Genomic DNA, 17,391 nt, shown 5'->3' with positions numbered 1-17,391 from the left:
TCTTATTATTTAACTTCTTTGGTACAATAATTTGTTAATATTTACTAAATAGATATAATTTACTATCCAGAAAAGTATTTTAAATGTACTGACGCATTTTTCCAATTTTTGAAATAATCAAGAATTTTGGTAATCAAGAATCTCACTTAGCTTAGTTCACACGAAACAGAAAACACTTGTGAGTTTTTAAGTAAACAAAATTTGTCACTGCAACTTAGTGATATAAATATAATATTCAATCTTAAAAATATATATATATATATCTTTCCATTGTAGAGACAGTGTAATCAGCAATGGAACTTGCAGAGCAAATTTTCTTTCATAAAAGTCATTAGTTCCAAAGCGCAAGTAAAGCATTTTTCAATACTAACAGGAAATGCGTTACATTCGCCAGTGACATCATACACAGTTCTTGCCGATAAATTTGAAATTAAATTAGAATGAAAATTTCGCCGTTCGTGTTACGTTATGCGATCGGCAATTATTGGAGAGTTGAAATATATTCCTTCCCAATGTAGCCGAGACAATTATATTACCAAAAAGTACCTCAGGGTGCCGCAGGGTTTCACTTGCGTTATACAGAAAAAAGAAAGAAATGATTTTAACGTTATTATATTTTTCGTTGTTAGAGGGAAAAGTAATCTATAAATTGGCGTATTAATATTTATGTTGTATATTATTCGTTATTAGAAGGAGATTTTTTTTTAAGTGGCGTATTAAAAATTATTTTGATTTATTAGTTATGGATCCAAGCGACACAAAACCGTGGAATTCGGAACTCTTTATAAAATACCTATGATAAGCAGTTGACGTCTATCGGTTGATATTTTGGTGATAATTAGTTAGGGAAATATTTAATTTGCTATCCAGTATGAAGTATTTAAGTACCTACCTACTGACGAGTAGGTGAAGATTTCAGCTAAGAATACGTACTGTATATTTTTCACCTGCCTCATAATATTATAAATAACCTTTAAAGAATAAATTATGTTTTTAAAATAGGTATTAAAAGTAATAAAAAAATAAGGTTTTAGACCGTAGTATTAAGTAAGTATAAGTAAAAGACCTTAGTATTAATGTTGTCAAGGTAAACCTACAAAACTAATAGACCAAGCTCTCTATGACGTTTAAATCATTACTAAATACATTAAGTTAGTTTTAACACCTCTTAATACAAATGTAATCAAACCGCCAGTCCACTGCGGGACAAAACGCCTCTCTCAACGGAAGATCCATATTTGCACATAATCACAAAGCATCTTCTTTATGGTACAAGAAAGAAGCGGTAATAGCTCAGTGGGTAGAAGCTTAACTTCACTTTCGGGAAGCTGAGTTCGAATCCCAGCACGCACCCTAGACTTTTCAAAGTTATGTGCATTTTAAGTAATTAAAATATCACTTGCTTGAACGGAAAAGGAAACCATCGTGAGAAAAACTGTATGCAAGAGAGTTCTCCATAATGTTCTGTATGGGGGCCTTAACTTCACGTTGTGTGAGGAGACCCGTACCCTTTAGTGGGCCGGTAATGGGTTGATATGATGATGATGACATAAAGAAAATCTCTTTTAATAATATTTATTTTAATTTATGTTAATTCACTTGTTATTTTATACTTTTAAAAAGTAATGGATTTGTGTCGTCATAAATTTATTAATGCGGATTCAATTTAATGGTACTATAATACAAAATGGGCTTTACGTTTTTTTATTGGCAGAGGTCTGGGTATTGGTCGATTTACTTGGCGGTTGTAAAACTTTACTGCCAAAGTAATTGAGAATTCCGCACGATGTTCCAATAGTGTCGGATTTGGTACAATATGAAATTCTTTTATAATCCGGTAGCAAACAAACAATATATATTTTGGTATAGCAATTACAATTGGTGGGAGTCACAACTTTACTTGTTAGAAGTGTCACCTAAGGTGACATCCTACAGTGATTTATTGACAAAACTGAATAGAAATAACCGGGATCATTTATATCTCTACTTTATATATTGGCATGCACAAGCAATCAGAAAAGTTTAAAATCATTTAATCCACAACAACGTAAATTAAACATAATTTTCATAATAAAAATTGATTAATCATACCTTAAATTTCCATGATCATTATCTGCAAAACCATCGTGTGTGTGGTAAACAGAGCAATACTTCACAAGGCATGCAACGAACCCATCCGGCAAAGAGCAGCCTTGATTCTATCCACGTGATGCCTAGGTGCTTAGTTACTAGAGCAACCGCGCCCTTCTGACCGTAGCACGGCATTGCAGCATTGCTACTTTAGCAGTCAAAAGAAGCGCGGTGGTAGTTATTTCTCGGAGGAGCTTTGTAATTAAAAGCTCTATTACTAGAAGAATGGGTCCTATACTTTCTTGCCCGTTGTAGTTACCTAGTATGTTACCAAATAAACAATAATTTCGGGTCTGATAGAGTCTTTAATTCTGCTCCTTTTAAAAAATGTTGAGAAGTTTTCAACTTTACTAAATTAAAGTACTTTTTAAATACTTTATAAAAAATCATACAGAAATCATGTTCACGGCTAACACTGTAGCATCAAAAACCACTCCACTTTAGTAGTGTTTCTGGAACAAGCGGTTACTCCCTGCATTCCATTTAGCAGTTGATAGTAATAATTATTTGAAAAGTTTGTGAGCTAGCAACATTCCGCGGGTTTGAAGATAGCGGGGCGTTTTTACTATTTTGGGCACAATACACTGAATGCATTAAAAGGCTGAATGAGAGTTCTGTATGTTCTTAATACTTTGAGCACAAGATAAATAAAATCTTGCCATATCAACATTTATTTTACAGTGTTCGTTGTAATGTAAGGACAGCATTTTTGAACTTACCATTTCATTCAAAAAATTTATCAGGGTTGGCTCTGGACTCTTACGGGACACAGGAGAGAACAGCGTGTGAAGACAGATCCTGGTGGAGAGATGCAGATTATGCTTCCTAATCAAGGCCATGAGCGAGTGAACTCCGGAGAAGTGTGCCTTTTAGCTGAGAGTCCTTACAGGATACTTAGAGTAAGTAGTTTTAATATTCTTTTTGGTTTTTCGATAATCTCAGAGCAAATGAGACGATAGGTCACTAATCCCAAGTGACCGGTAGCACTGGAGGAAATACATGTTAATGATATAATGAGCGAACAGTTGCCGGACATACCATATAGGGCATTGCAACCATTAATTCCAGGTATATTTTAGGGTGTCTGGACAACTTGAATTATTTTAATTACATTTGATATTATTATTGTTCTAAATATCTAAATATCTTTGATATATGCTGTTTCCATGAAACTCTAAAGTAATTACGAAACAAAATTTAACTAATTCCGTCCAACTCTTTGTGAATTCGTATAAAACTCGTAATATTTTTATTATAGATATAATTATAAATCGAGAATAGGTATTATTGGCTTTTACACTCGTTATAATCAAAAGTGGCTGCTTTACTGCACCATTTCGTAATGTAGATAAATGGAAAAAATATGGAGCATAACTACATCAAACATAACTTGATTTTAAACTTTTCTGATTGCTTGTGCATGCCAATATATAAAGTAGAGATATAAATGATCCCGGTTATTTCTATTCAGTTTTGTCAATAAATCACTGTAGGATGTCACCTTAGGTGACACTTCTAACAAGTAAAGTTGTGACTCCCACCAATGGTACGATGGAGCAAGTCAAGGTCACGCCTGGTCACCTTAAGTGTTGTTAAAGGCAACTGGGATGTAACTAATGACGTAGATTCATGGTGTAATAATAACCAACATTTATAAATTCATTTATTTCACGTAGTAAATTAATTAAAGATTCATTGAAAAAATGAATTCAAATATTTTGATTTTTGTTATACAATGCATCTCCTTTTTGTTACTCTATAAACAATTTAGAAACGCTAAGTTTGTCTGTCTGTAGTGTGTCTGTTTAATTGCACGCCTCATAAGCGAAGCGTTGAGGTTGTGCTCTACTCTCGACATTTCAAAAAAAGCAGTTTTCTCGAAACTGAAATTGATTTTTTGTTATTTATATTGCACTTACAGGTTAATTTGAGTACACTAATATCAAGTCAAATAATTTGTCAGGCACATAAAATACATTTCAATAACAATTTTTTTGTTTAACATAGTAAATAATAACATTAAACATAATCTTTTCTGGACGTCCGTGTATGGACGGGTGTATGTGGCATCGAAATTGGTCGAAAAAATGATCGTATCGGAATATTTTTTTTTTAATTATCTAAAGTAACACACGACATAATTTCTTAGTTAATATGAGCGTTCAATTCACTGTCGTTAAATTTCCATGTAATTATTCTAGCTAATATTAATTTAACTTTCAATGTGCAATCATTATGACATTCCCGTGTCTTGTTTACAAAAAATGAATAGTAATTAATATGAAAAAAAAATTGTAATGAGCATTGAAAGTTTCAGTTAAAAAAATTTCAATTTTATTGTGAAAAAAATGAGATTACGTGCACTTTTGGATTTTCCAAATTTTTGGTACTCTACTAACTATTTGGAAGATACCCTCCACCGAGAAGATGTCGACAAGAAACATAGCAGTTGCTCTTTTCCAACATTTACAATTTTGAAATTTAACTTCAGTTTTCTATCTTCCGAGATGAAAGCGGTGCCGGATGCTTCCAATACTTGGACTCCCTACTACGCCCACATGAATTGCGAAATCTCATTAATTATTTCCTGTAGTGTATTTATTGTAAGAACTACATAGTAGCGAAGTGCTAAAACACAACGCTTTTCAATAATTACCCACGTACAATGCCTCGAATCGCGTGACGGGTACCTAATTATATAGATAATTATTGTGAATACCAGTATGCGACCGCCTCAAAAAAATTATAATATACCTTTTATTGTTTAAATTAAAAAACCAGATAACATTCCTTATACGAGTAGGTACTTTTTAACATTCCATTCCAACACGCGCGTCAAATGGTAGATGCAAATCTCACATAGTTCAAAGTGGAAGTTGGAAGTGTGTGCGGCGTATTCTTAAATCATAATTTATTAATTGTGCAAAAAGAAAAGCATTGTGTTACAATCCATTTCATCCATAAAAAGCTAGATTTACAGCTTTTTATCATTAGTGCAACTAATGTGTGTATACTCAATGATAGTCATATCAGTTTTCTAACTAAGTGTTTGCTTCAATCAATAATACCTATTATTATCGTCATTTTATCTTACAAAAGTTTTTAACGATAGCAGGTACTTGTATAAATCCGAACATACTTATTATATTACGAAAAGAACATTCTCTATATTGTATAATTGAATTACGTACCAAAAGCTACACGCCTTGTGTAAGCATCATCATCATAATCATACCCTACTAAAGTCCCTCTGCTGGGTACAGGCCTCTTCTCTCATAGTTGAGAAGGTTGAAGAGTGTAAAGCCACCACAATGATCCAGTGTGGGATCGTATGCGAAGTCAAGAGTGAGGCATGATAGTTCACAAGCGCAACTCTATCCAGTATAAAAAAGAGAAGTGTGAGGTTGCGACAACTTTTTACGTGAAACATTATGACGTTATGTCAATAGATAGGCTTCCAATATTTTTGCTTAAAAACAGGCATCGGCATGAGTTTAGCCATTCTCATACTTTTTATTTGCTAATTCTTGCACAAAACGCAACAATAATATGACTAGCTGCGCCCCGCGCAGTTTGGTCGCTTTTTTAGGACGAGACGGAAGGAAGACTACGAATGTTCTTGTAAGCCCCTTTTAGGAATTTGATGTTTTTTTTTAGGACTTTCTGTCCTTTCAACTAACTCTGCGCCGTACATATATCAAATTTCTGCTCAGTTAGGGCGTGAAGTAAGTATATACAAACAAATATACCTTTAAATTTATAATATTACTATTGCCCGCGTTCTCCGTCCGCGTTTATAACGGTGTTTAACTGATACCGTGGAAGCTGTGTGTTTGTCTTGGATGAAAAGTAGCCTTTCTTGCTTTCCGTCCTTTCAACTAACCCAAAATCTTTTGCTAAAAATAGGAAGGAAGTGTTGGGGGATATATCGGTCAATGAATGTTATACATAAGTATTGCTGAAACTTCCTGATGTACATTTATATATAATATGATTCTCAAGTCCTCATATGGTCCTTAAGTATTTATACATAAAATTATATACAATACCCATTAATGTTTTATGATTGCGCGATAAGAACACTTAAACTGTTCACCGCACTTTTATCACATCTATATCGCAGAGCACGGGTGGACATTAGAGTGTTAGGGTTATGTTTTTATGGGCTCATTGAAGAATGTTCCTGTTTCGGAGAGCAAACACGTTCCCCACTATCTCAGCGACCAAATTGAATGAGGTTAGTTTCTTTAGTTTTATAATATGAAAACTTTCGTGGCCCTTTTCTCTCCATAAGTTTTACGAATTCGTATATGATCTGTACAAATGGCTAAATTTATATAATTTAGATTTATAAACATAATATATACCTATACTGTGTTATTTATTAAAATATAACATGTATATAGTTGGAATTATCAGAAATATACCTTTAACAGATAGGTATTTAAGATGATCACGACTTGGAATGTGGGTTTTACTTTTAATTGTTGCATTGTTAAAAATTATGTATGCTAACTGACTGACGTATAAAGAGTCATTCTCGTGTCTGTCCTTTTAAAGGTAAGTACCTTCTTCGAATCGCATGGACAGCAAAACTCATTTGATAAATAAATACTTACCTATTATTTTTTTATATTAATACATTTCTAAGTACTAACTGAAAACTAAGTTTGTTATTTACATCATTAAATATCTACAGGTCCATTGAACCGTGGGTAGTCCTCCTAACCTAACTATTTTGTAAGCCAAATAGTAGCATAATTTTGGACCCCAACATTTTCTATTCATCAGACATCCTTAATATCCAGAAAATATTTATTAATTAAACGTACATAAACGAGAGTACAGACATACGTTGACTGTTTGTGTGTAAATCTAAAAACATCTGTAGTTTTAAAATTCGTATTCATCAGTCGCAATGGCGCAAGTAATTACCGTACATTTTATTTTTAAAAGGATCAATTTACAAAGCATAAACTTTGAAGTTGTTTCAACTCGCACAAACTAAGCAGTAATAAGCTTTGAGTAAATAAAAAAGGCAACGTATACAATTCTCAAAACAAAGGATTGAACTAAGAATCGAACAATTTTAATAAATATCAACTAAGCTTTTTATTTCTCAGTAAAGTTAAACCAACATACGTAGATTAGAGAATCCTTATGTGACCTATATATATGCTCAAGGGCATTATTAATAATCGTGGCAATATGAACTTTGGCATAGTTACGCCTAGTTTTTTAATCTCTGTCATTTGGAAGGTTATGTCAGTTTAAGTGTGACAAAACACTGTGTGCTGACGATTTCAACGTTATGCCACGTTCATTAATGCACGAATTGTTATATTATCGTTTTTTATTAACTACTACGAGTAGTAATTGTTATCTTTCTCCGGCTCTTGTTAACCTTCACTATACGGATGGTGTTCGTTTTTCTACAAAAAATACTCGTAAATGAAAATAAAATTAATTTAGATTCAACAACATAAATAATGTTGCCTCTGTTGTGTCCGACCGAACCCTTGGCTTTAGCTAAGGCCACCTTCGCCTATAAAAACCCGTGCTTCTTTTCGGCTTCGGCTAACTAATTTTGGCTGAAGCCGAAATTGAACGAACTGTTGTGAGCGGAATGAAAGAAGCGCCAGATCATATTATTACATTGCTTCGTCCTACGAATTTTCCAACAATGTGCAATGATGTTGTTTCCCAAATAAGGTACAAGTACAAATACTAAACTAAATCTAGACCTACATTAAAAAAATATATGTTATTTATCACCATATATTATTTTAAATTAAATGGTTATTAACAGCGGGTACAATGTCGAGCAACATATTCTCGAAAGAAATCTTAAAATTACGCAAAACTATAAATTTGCAGTATGGTCTTTTTGTTTTTTTTACGCAGTCCATAACCCATAATCGGTTTCTACGCGTCGCCATACCAGAACACAAAATTTTTCGGCGGCAAGTCTTTGACGGTATGGGGTGGTAACTAGCCACGAAAGTGAAACGAAAACCGAGAAAATTCTGAAATTACAATTTCTAAGTCTTATCTGCCGGGTGTCTAGCCCGGGAGCTCGCTCTCAAAACCACAACGGACACCGCCAAAAGGCGCAGAAGGTACATACTACAGCGTCTTTTAGCGGTTAGCGCTCTAGCCTAAAAATTAGAACCAGTTATCAGTTATCAATTTTTGTATAAGACGTTAGAGCCATAATTGTATAATATAATTAACTAGCTGTTGCCCGCGACTTCGTCTGCGTTTGATTTTGCTTTTAAAAATAAAATTGCGACTATAATTAAAGATCTAAGCTATCCTATCTCTTAAGTTGGACCAGACTGCTTACGGTGTGCCAATTTAATTTAAAATCGGTTTAGTAGTTTAGGAGTCCATCGCGGACAAACATCGTGACAGGAGATTTATATATATTAAGATTAATCGCAGGCCCTAAGTTATTTTTATAAAACTAGCTCACATTCACCAAATTTGGACAGGGCTACACTGATGGTACAAGCTTTCTAATAAAAAAAATATTTGTTAAAATCAGTTGAAGATGATTTTTTACCATACGAGTAAGTCTGTCATAAGACTTACTCGTATGGTAAAAAAATCATCTTAATCTTTCATCCCTTATTCCGCAGGAATCATATTTTTCTTTTGGATAAAAATGATGTAAATGTTAACCTAAAGTATTACTATAAGTATACTAAATTGCACTTAAATCCGTTTACTCGTTTCCGCTAATGTGCTAACCCACTAACAGACTGACAGACCGTCAGACAGACATACAGAAAACTATGTAAAAAAAACTTTTTGTATTGTACATCGCTCCTTCCCCTATTTAAGCGTCCCCTGATTAATTTTTTTTTTTTTATATTAAATGTAGTACAGGCAGTTTTAGTATATATTATGAAGGTCTCCTCCCTAGAAAGGTAGAAAAAAAAATTTGCATTTTTTATGTTTCATATAACCATCAAAATATCACGAACTGTGAACGATCACAACTAAAAAAAAAAAAAGTTATAAAAGTAACAAACCAAGTAGTCTTTATGTCTTTGCATCGAACAAAACTCCTCACAAAAATATTACGCCTTATGCACAAAAAGACTAGCACCCAGAGTCCGAAAGTCAATTATAAATTTGAATTGTATGCACAAGTGTATAAAATTAGTTTTAGTCCGCTTACAATTAGCGTTAAGGATTTGAAGAGCATGAGATGTGAAAAATCTTGGGTCACGTTATTTTTTTCAAGAAAAATATTAATCTTCTATAATTATGACATTTAAACTAATAGCAGTACGAGTAATTTAATTGATTATTTCCTCTTACCCCGACAAGTAAAATAAACAGTAAAAAAATCAACTGGAATTATTGTATATTCAGTTTAGTTATTATTCGTGTAGCTACTAATTAATATTCGTCACTTAAAAATTACTACCTATGAGATACCTACTATGAGGAACGAGTTCTTAGGTGCTTACATATACTTGCAAAGCTAATATTTAAAACTAAGAGAGAGAAGAAAACAGACAAAATGCAATACAAATGAGATCGAATCTGGGAGCTTCCATTTATTTGACCGCGGCGCATACCATTACCCCAGAGGTTGATAAGAAGGGTCCGGTAGCATAAAATAAGCCTACCTACATTGATTGTAGGAATAGCTTACAATGCTCTACCTGGGGCGATACATATTGGAAATACTCAAACTAGCGACGTCTTTTACAAAGATCTTTAAAGCGAAGAGTACGTAAATAACGACACGTAGCACACACGTGTCGTTAAGGTTGCCACAACCTTCAAAAATGATTACATTACTGTAAAGAATTTAAAGTTTTAAGGTATTTATATAATATCAATAATAGGGGAGAGGATAATTCTAAAGACATTTTACAGAGTCGGTAACAATTAAATACCGACTATGTAAAATGACAGTGGGAATCTATCGGCTATAGATTATCTCTGAAGGTATTATAGTATTATTCTATTCTCTCTATATATGTCTCAAGAATTCGTCTAGTATAGGTTTTGACTCTCGTAGATAAAGTGTCGTGCTTGGTCCCGACTTTGATTCAAGACAAAGATCAAAAAGCATTTGCACTTTTCTTCTTCGATCCCTCCTAGAACTTGCGTTAATCTATGTTTATGTTGTTAAAAAAGTAAACAAGTAATCTTGCCCGTATGTTTTTGATGTGATAAAATTAGATTATCAATCAAACCTTAAAGGTTAGCTTGTCTAGGTTTGCAAATGTAAGACAAGACGTCCACCACTTCATCGTGCTGACATATTTGGAGGATAATTTGTATATTTCACAATTAAATAACATTTCTCCTCCGTTTTCTCACTCGTATCAAACAATTACAGTTAGCAGTATTTGTTTTTTTATGGTGTGTCCTTTAATTATGTGTAGATAGTAACGGGCTAAGCTTTTAGGGGTATGTCAGTTACATTTAACCTGTACCTCTAATAAGTGTCTACGTGACATCGTACCAAAACCCTGAATTGCTTAGGGGCATGTATTTGTCGGTTAGGTGTTAACTAGCCACGGCCGAGGACTCCTAACGCCTAATGATGATAACTTTTGGTATGTTATCTGTTGTATAACTTATTAAAAGTCGACTTTTCTTTATTTCTTTCCCTCGATCTTCACCAAAAAAAAAAACAATCGAGTTAAGAACTCCTCCTCTTCATTTTTTCAAGTTGGATAAAAATTTAAACAACCCCACTACAGGCGCTAAGAAGTCCAAAAACCAAGCACTTGTAGATCACGGCATGTCACTTATTTCCATGTTGTCATCACAAGTGCCACTGCCACCACGGCAGTGGTAGGCAAATAGATTATCTATTCACACCTAAAACAAAAGTGATTCATCCATTAAGATAGTTGAACCCTGCGACTTAATGTCTTTTAAGCATTATATCTTTCGGTTCTATTACTGAGATAGGTGGCAAACAAATAAAGTCTCACAGTATTGATGCCATAGTGGCTTAGTTTAAGTAACAGGGTATTACGTTGAACACAATCAAATGCTTTGATTTGACCAAACCAATGACGATTCTGCGAACGTTTCCAGGCATCATAAACATAACAGGTGTTATAAGTTGGACGTGTATGTGCGTGTGTGTGAGTGTTTCAGTGGCAGCCACCACAACATGCCGAAATACGATTAAATTAAAATAATAATTTTTTACAATACCCTCAATATTGGTATCAAATGAAAGGGCTTGACTAATAGAATGCTATGATGAATTTCAAATCCAAGGTGGCCACCATCTGAAAATGGTGAATTACAATAATTTATTTTCTGTCGGGGGTTTTTAATTTATCGTTACATAAGTTTAGCAACCGTATCCGTTGACTTTAAGCCATTCTGTTCTGAGTGAAGATAAAAGTTATTCAAATTATATGTCTCGGCATTTCCTTTCAATTTTCTTAAATTTGTAGCCTCGATATAGGATTTAGACAAAACAAAAAATATTCAAATCAGTGCAGCCATTTTTAAGTTTATTTCAAAAACACGTACGGCAATTAATTTATTTAAATAAGATGGATGGAAAGCATCGTACAAACCCCTGGCAATTTATTCTCCATGGATTGTATAATACTGAGGGATCTTCATAATCTGAGATTGCTTGAAAGGATATCTTTTTTTCATAAAACAGCGAAATGTATCATTCATTATATTTCAGTTCATGAAATAATTTACAAACTATTTTCCACATTGAATATAACGGGAATGCGTGCTAAATATAGCACTCCGTCCCTTTGAGGCATTTGTTCGATTAGGTCGTCCGACGACGCTACTTCGGAATGAACGTGGGATGTTTGATGCTTAGTATTTTATATTTTTAAAAGATTTTACTAATTGGAAACATTATTAGTTAAAGAGAACCTCTATATAAAGGCTGAAGGAGGCTGCGAGCTATCAGTTGCATTCAGTCCGCCCATGAACACTTTCGTGTAATTCATACCAGAACAGGGTTGTTTTATTATAATATGTGATGATAAGTGAAACGATTATAAAGACTATGTGTTCCACTTCCATTGAATGTCCCTTAAAAGTTTTTGTTCTCCGAAGTGACTTCTAATTAATACATTCACATTATTTTAACTGTTTTTTTGTTGACGCACAAAATGAAGGAAATCACTCGTAATAAAAGATGCTGGATGACGCAAGGATTGTGGTACTGTGTAGACTTCTTAAACGTTTCCTATCCTATTGTTGATGTGATGAAAGTAAGTATTATATGATATTAACTTAACTTAGCTCTCCATCACAAAAAAATAAATATAAGCGCTCCTGTTACAACACTTCCTCAAAACGATTGCATTTCTTTAACGCCCGATAATAATAATAACAATCGTATACAAAATATCCAGATCACAGACTCAATTTAGTAGTGCCATCCTTTACCTAACCTTTCCTGTCGATAAGCTTAGCACTATTATTTATCTACTCTAACTCATATTACGATATTACGTATTTACGATATGCTAAAGTATATATTAGTGTATTTATTTTTTATATTTATCAATAGTATTTTGTATGTGTGTAGTCTGGTTTATGTTTTAGTATGAAGTTATTCGTATGTATGTGTTAAACAGTGTGCCCCGCTTTTCAGTTTTTCTTTTTAGTTTTCCTAATTCTTAGGTTGCCTGGCGGAGATCGCTATAATACCAGCTTTTTCATCCTACTACGTACTTGTGTACCGTTCTTTTTTTTGTTTTTCTGAACTTGATGTGGTATAAAACTTTGACGGTCGATTGGCGTAGTGCGCAGAGACACTGCTTTCTGATTCGAAGGCCGTGGGTTCGATTCCTACAACCGGAAAATGTTTGTGTGATGAACACGAATGTTTTTCAGTGTCTGTGTGTTTATTATTTATGTAAATAATCAGAAAATTATTCATCAGTCATCTAAGTACCCATAACACAAGCTACGCTTACTTTGGGACTAGTTAGCGATGTGTGTATTGTTGTAGTATATTTATTTATTTATTTAACTAAAGAATATAAATAAATTAATTAATTAATAGCACTATTAAATGCAATCCGTTTTCTGAAGATTTTGGATAAGATTGATTATTATCTTCGATTGTTACACTTATTAATTTCTTTTTATAAATTAGACCTGCTAGCGTTAGGTTTAATTAAGGGTATTTCCAATAATAGTCTATTGATATTTCCTTAATATACCTCTATGTTCTAATATAATATCTTTTATTATCCTATTAGCTTCTAGACTATTCTTATGTGATAGTTGCTGTGCGATTACCAAGTTATTGTAATTATTATAGAAATAAAGATTTCTAGTACTGTTATTATGGTTTATACTCGTATGTTAAAGAATAATTATGAGACAATTTATCATATTAATTAATTAATATGAATGATTTAATGTAATTATATCATGGAAGCAGTATTTTCAATGTGCTTTTCAAATTAAATTAAATTTTTAAAGTTTTCACTCAAAATATAAGATGTAAAAAGGCCAAGCTTAAAAACTTAACTTTTTTCTGAAAATTTATTATTTTATACGGAGAATCCTTACATTCTTCAGTTGAACGCTTCTTAGCTTTATACAAAACGATAAACGTTTACAAATTACAGAAGTTGAAACAGACGGGAATATTCTTGACGGTACACAGTTTCCAATTAAATGATATTTTTATAAAGATAATGTCACATTATATCTATAATGAAATAACAAATTTGTTGATATTAAGGATAATCTGTACAACTGAGCTTTGTTGCATATTCTCATATAAGACAACCTTAATACAGACGACGGCTTAGATGGGCTTGATCAAACTGAAGAATTACTTTTTCGCTTCTGATCTTTACATTGGTATGTCAAGTATGGTATGAAGTGTTTCAGTTACTATGCACATTGGTAAAACCTGGAATATTTAACCTCATCATCATCACAACCTCAAGCGCAGCTAGACATTCGTATTTTGTAGGGATTTCCATAACCCATGATTCATGGGCCGCTGTCTTTCAGCGGCTGCCAGAGATGAGCATGATATCCTGCCCACCTCGTTGTAGGTTGACAAGTGTTGTGCTTACCGGTGCAGGGCCGCGATTCCAGTTCTACATAAGTGCGAAAAACTATCTATTGGTTGTCTGTTTCCTGATTAGTGCTTTTAATCACACAGTCATGATGGGTTGACTTTATACTATGGAGCGGTTTCATTGATTTTATTCATGATGTAACAATTTTTCTCTTATCTTGACGAACCATTAGGTACCTCTGTACTAATGGTTGTCCCGTATCTATGAATAAGCGTTAAAAGCTTCCTACATGTCGAAAATATTATAAGCATTTTTACATTTGCGGATACGATACCGATATTGTAGCCTACACCGATATTTCCTTGTAGCGTTTTAATTCAACGACACGACACCGACAACAGTGGCAATAAAAGTGAACTTTAATGCTTCATTCACAAACGCTACACATGCGAGATCAATTATTTTGTAAACTGCAGTACAGTTACTTATTGTGGAAGATAAAAAGTTATGTACAGGTCTATATATGCACCTTTTTTTTTACGATCTCCGTACGCAGAAGTAGGAGTGCTGTGGTCTTAAAAGTGGAAATCCTGACATCGAGTCGGCAGGAGCAATTAAGAAATTTTCTAATTTCTATATTTTCTCTAGCCGTAGCTTGTTACTACCCTTTTTTTTATTATACAGAGAAAATGCCTGAAGCATACCACTCAAAGTTTTGACCCCCCAATGCATGGCGGGTCCCATCGTCAATGGCCTGATCGCTGCCAAATCCTTCAGAGAGTCGTGCGCTACACGGCACGCCACCTTCTTAGGCCTGTCATTAGTTGGGTGAAAAACTTCCCCTTTAATTCAACACCCGCGGGCCTACAACTCGTGGAGGCCGGAGGTCATTTCTTGCCCTCCGACACCCGGTTCGTCTCCTGAGAGAGGGGAGTGTTGATGTTCTTTCTCTGTCTCGCTCCGCCGCCTCCTTTGCGGACATCAACTTCTCGCAAAAACAGGCAGCAGTATTCCACGCTGACTCACTTCGTACTATAGTTTGAAATATAGTTGGAAGCGAAAGGTCACCTGCTGCCGTATCTTCGAGGGCACGGCGCTGCTCTGCCCAAGCTAGACACACCTCCAAGGTGTGCTGCGCCATGTCCTCGAGGCAGTCATCGCAATGGTGGCAACCGGGCGATTGCTCCCGACCTATGCGACACAAATACTTACCAAATCAACCATGTCCGGTTAGTATCTGCGTCAGCCGGAATGATAGGGCACCACGGTGGCGTCCTAGCCAATCCTCCATAACGGGCCTTATCGCCGCTACCGTGGAATGCCCTGCGATAGGATTTTCCAGGCGTCCCTTCCATTCCGCTATTACGATCTGACGGAACTCCATATAGAGCCATTAAGCGCACGACTCCCTGTGGAGCCTACGACATGAGTTATTGGGACCAAGATTGGGCAACAGACGAGAAAGCGCACCCGCAGCCCCCTTCAATTTTGGGGCCAACCTACTAAAATGCTGCCTAAAGTCCCATCGGCTGTCCAGGACGAGTCCCAGCTTGTTACCAAAGACAAAGTCGTGCTGCTAAGCGATTAGGCATTTTGTTTCGATGACCCGTAGAAACCGATTAGGGGTACGGGTTATTATGACTGTCTTACCCCTAACAGGTTCGCCTGCCTCTGAGACTGCATCATGCATATTTTACTTACCAATGAAATTGCAGTCAACGGCTAACTTATATGGGAAAAAGAAATATTGAGTCGCAATAAGAACAGCACACACGCACTGATATAGACAGCGAATGAGACGAGCGAAGCGAAGAATCGGACGAAGTACCGCGGTGGCAAATATATCGGTGTAGTGTCGTCAGAAAGAAAGAATCATAATTCGCTATTTTTACTTGAATTTCGGTGTCCTCATATCGGTGAGTCTATAAAGGATACGTATATAGGTATCGAGTCTGCTAATTAAAGAACGGCAAAGATTTTGCTTGCGAAAATATTCATATGATATTTTGTGACATAAATGTGATGAACAACATCAACTAACTTTTTCTACATCTGCAAAAAACAAATCTAAATCTGACGCTTATTTACTTTTTTGTGGCCCCTGCTTGTACACTAATGGTCTCTACAAAATTCCTAAATACATTTTTAGTTTGCAGTGACTCGGCTCTTAACTTAAAATACTTTTAGCCCTACAAATAACCACGTCATAACGTCGAAATAGAAAAAAAAAAACAAATTACTGCATAACTGTTCCAACGTTGTCATGTTTATTTTTAACATTGAATTTATTATTTCTTACAAACTATGTTTTGGATAAGCGGCATTGCTTAAAGAGTACAATATAATATATTATAATAAAACTGTAACCGATCAAATTCTTTACATTGAAGATGTTTTATAACATTATTTAGAAGGCATGCTGAATTAATGGTAAGTTTTCATCATTTTTTTCTGTTTATCTGAATTAAAATTAAACATGACTTTAAGTTGTGGCAGTTTGAGTTCACACTTAAAGTTGTCATCGGATACTTCATATCCCGAAATTCAGCACCTTGGGGTTTTGGATGAAAGTTCTTGGCGATGTCACACCAGAAGCCCGCTTGATGTGAATAAATTGTTATAGCGTTATAAGATGTGCTTATGTATCTAGCAATAGTGTGATGTGAAAATGGAAGTGATGGCCGTTGATCATAGTACCATCAAAATTTGACCAACTTCCCAGTTTCAGATTGAGCTGAAATTTTGTATTCACTTGACATCGGAGACAATGCAATGATGGAGTCGGAAGGCGGCTATGATAACTTTGTTCTGAAACGACGCAATCCAGTCGAATTTTGGCTCGTTTGATACTTCTTGAAAGAAAAGAAAAATCTGGTTCTAGGGTCTGATCTGATTAAGTTGTTCAACTATTACTCGTATATTTTATGATTTTTTTTTGTTGTTACATGTATAACAATATTGTTTTAAGATAACATATTCTGCTTTATCTTGATATTTTTTTTATTAGCTACTAAAAGTTCGTTTTGAAATTACATATTATTACATTATTACATTTTAAATATGTCACTTGTTTTAATAACAACTAAATCCATTTTTTTTTTATTAATAGATTTGAATTTCTTTACCTTTTAACTTCATCACCCTCAGCCTATTGACGTCGCACAGTTGGGCAAAGCCACATTTGTCACAAATTCATAAAAATACCTGTTGTAATTTTCTGCTTTTTCTATTACCAGTAGGCTCT

General features: G+C 34.5%; 1 protein-coding gene across 1 annotated transcript in view; it reads left to right on the top strand.

Annotated features, from left to right (window-relative positions):
• Positions 1 to 17,391, top strand: part of LOC120636383 (transient receptor potential cation channel subfamily A member 1) — a 52,064-nt gene that overhangs the window by 14,854 nt on the left and 19,819 nt on the right. Inside the window, exon 2 of the mRNA XM_039907836.1 lies at positions 2,874 to 3,029. Within this exon, the coding sequence (XP_039763770.1) occupies positions 2,874 to 3,029 (156 nt within the window). The remainder of the gene's footprint in view (positions 1 to 2,873; positions 3,030 to 17,391) is intronic.

This window comes from Pararge aegeria, chromosome Z, assembly GCF_905163445.1.
Source record: "Pararge aegeria chromosome Z, ilParAegt1.1, whole genome shotgun sequence".
Classification (NCBI taxonomy): domain Eukaryota; kingdom Metazoa; phylum Arthropoda; class Insecta; order Lepidoptera; family Nymphalidae; genus Pararge; species Pararge aegeria.
Note: the sequence above shows the minus strand (reverse complement) of the source record. Positions and strands in the feature narration are given on the sequence as shown.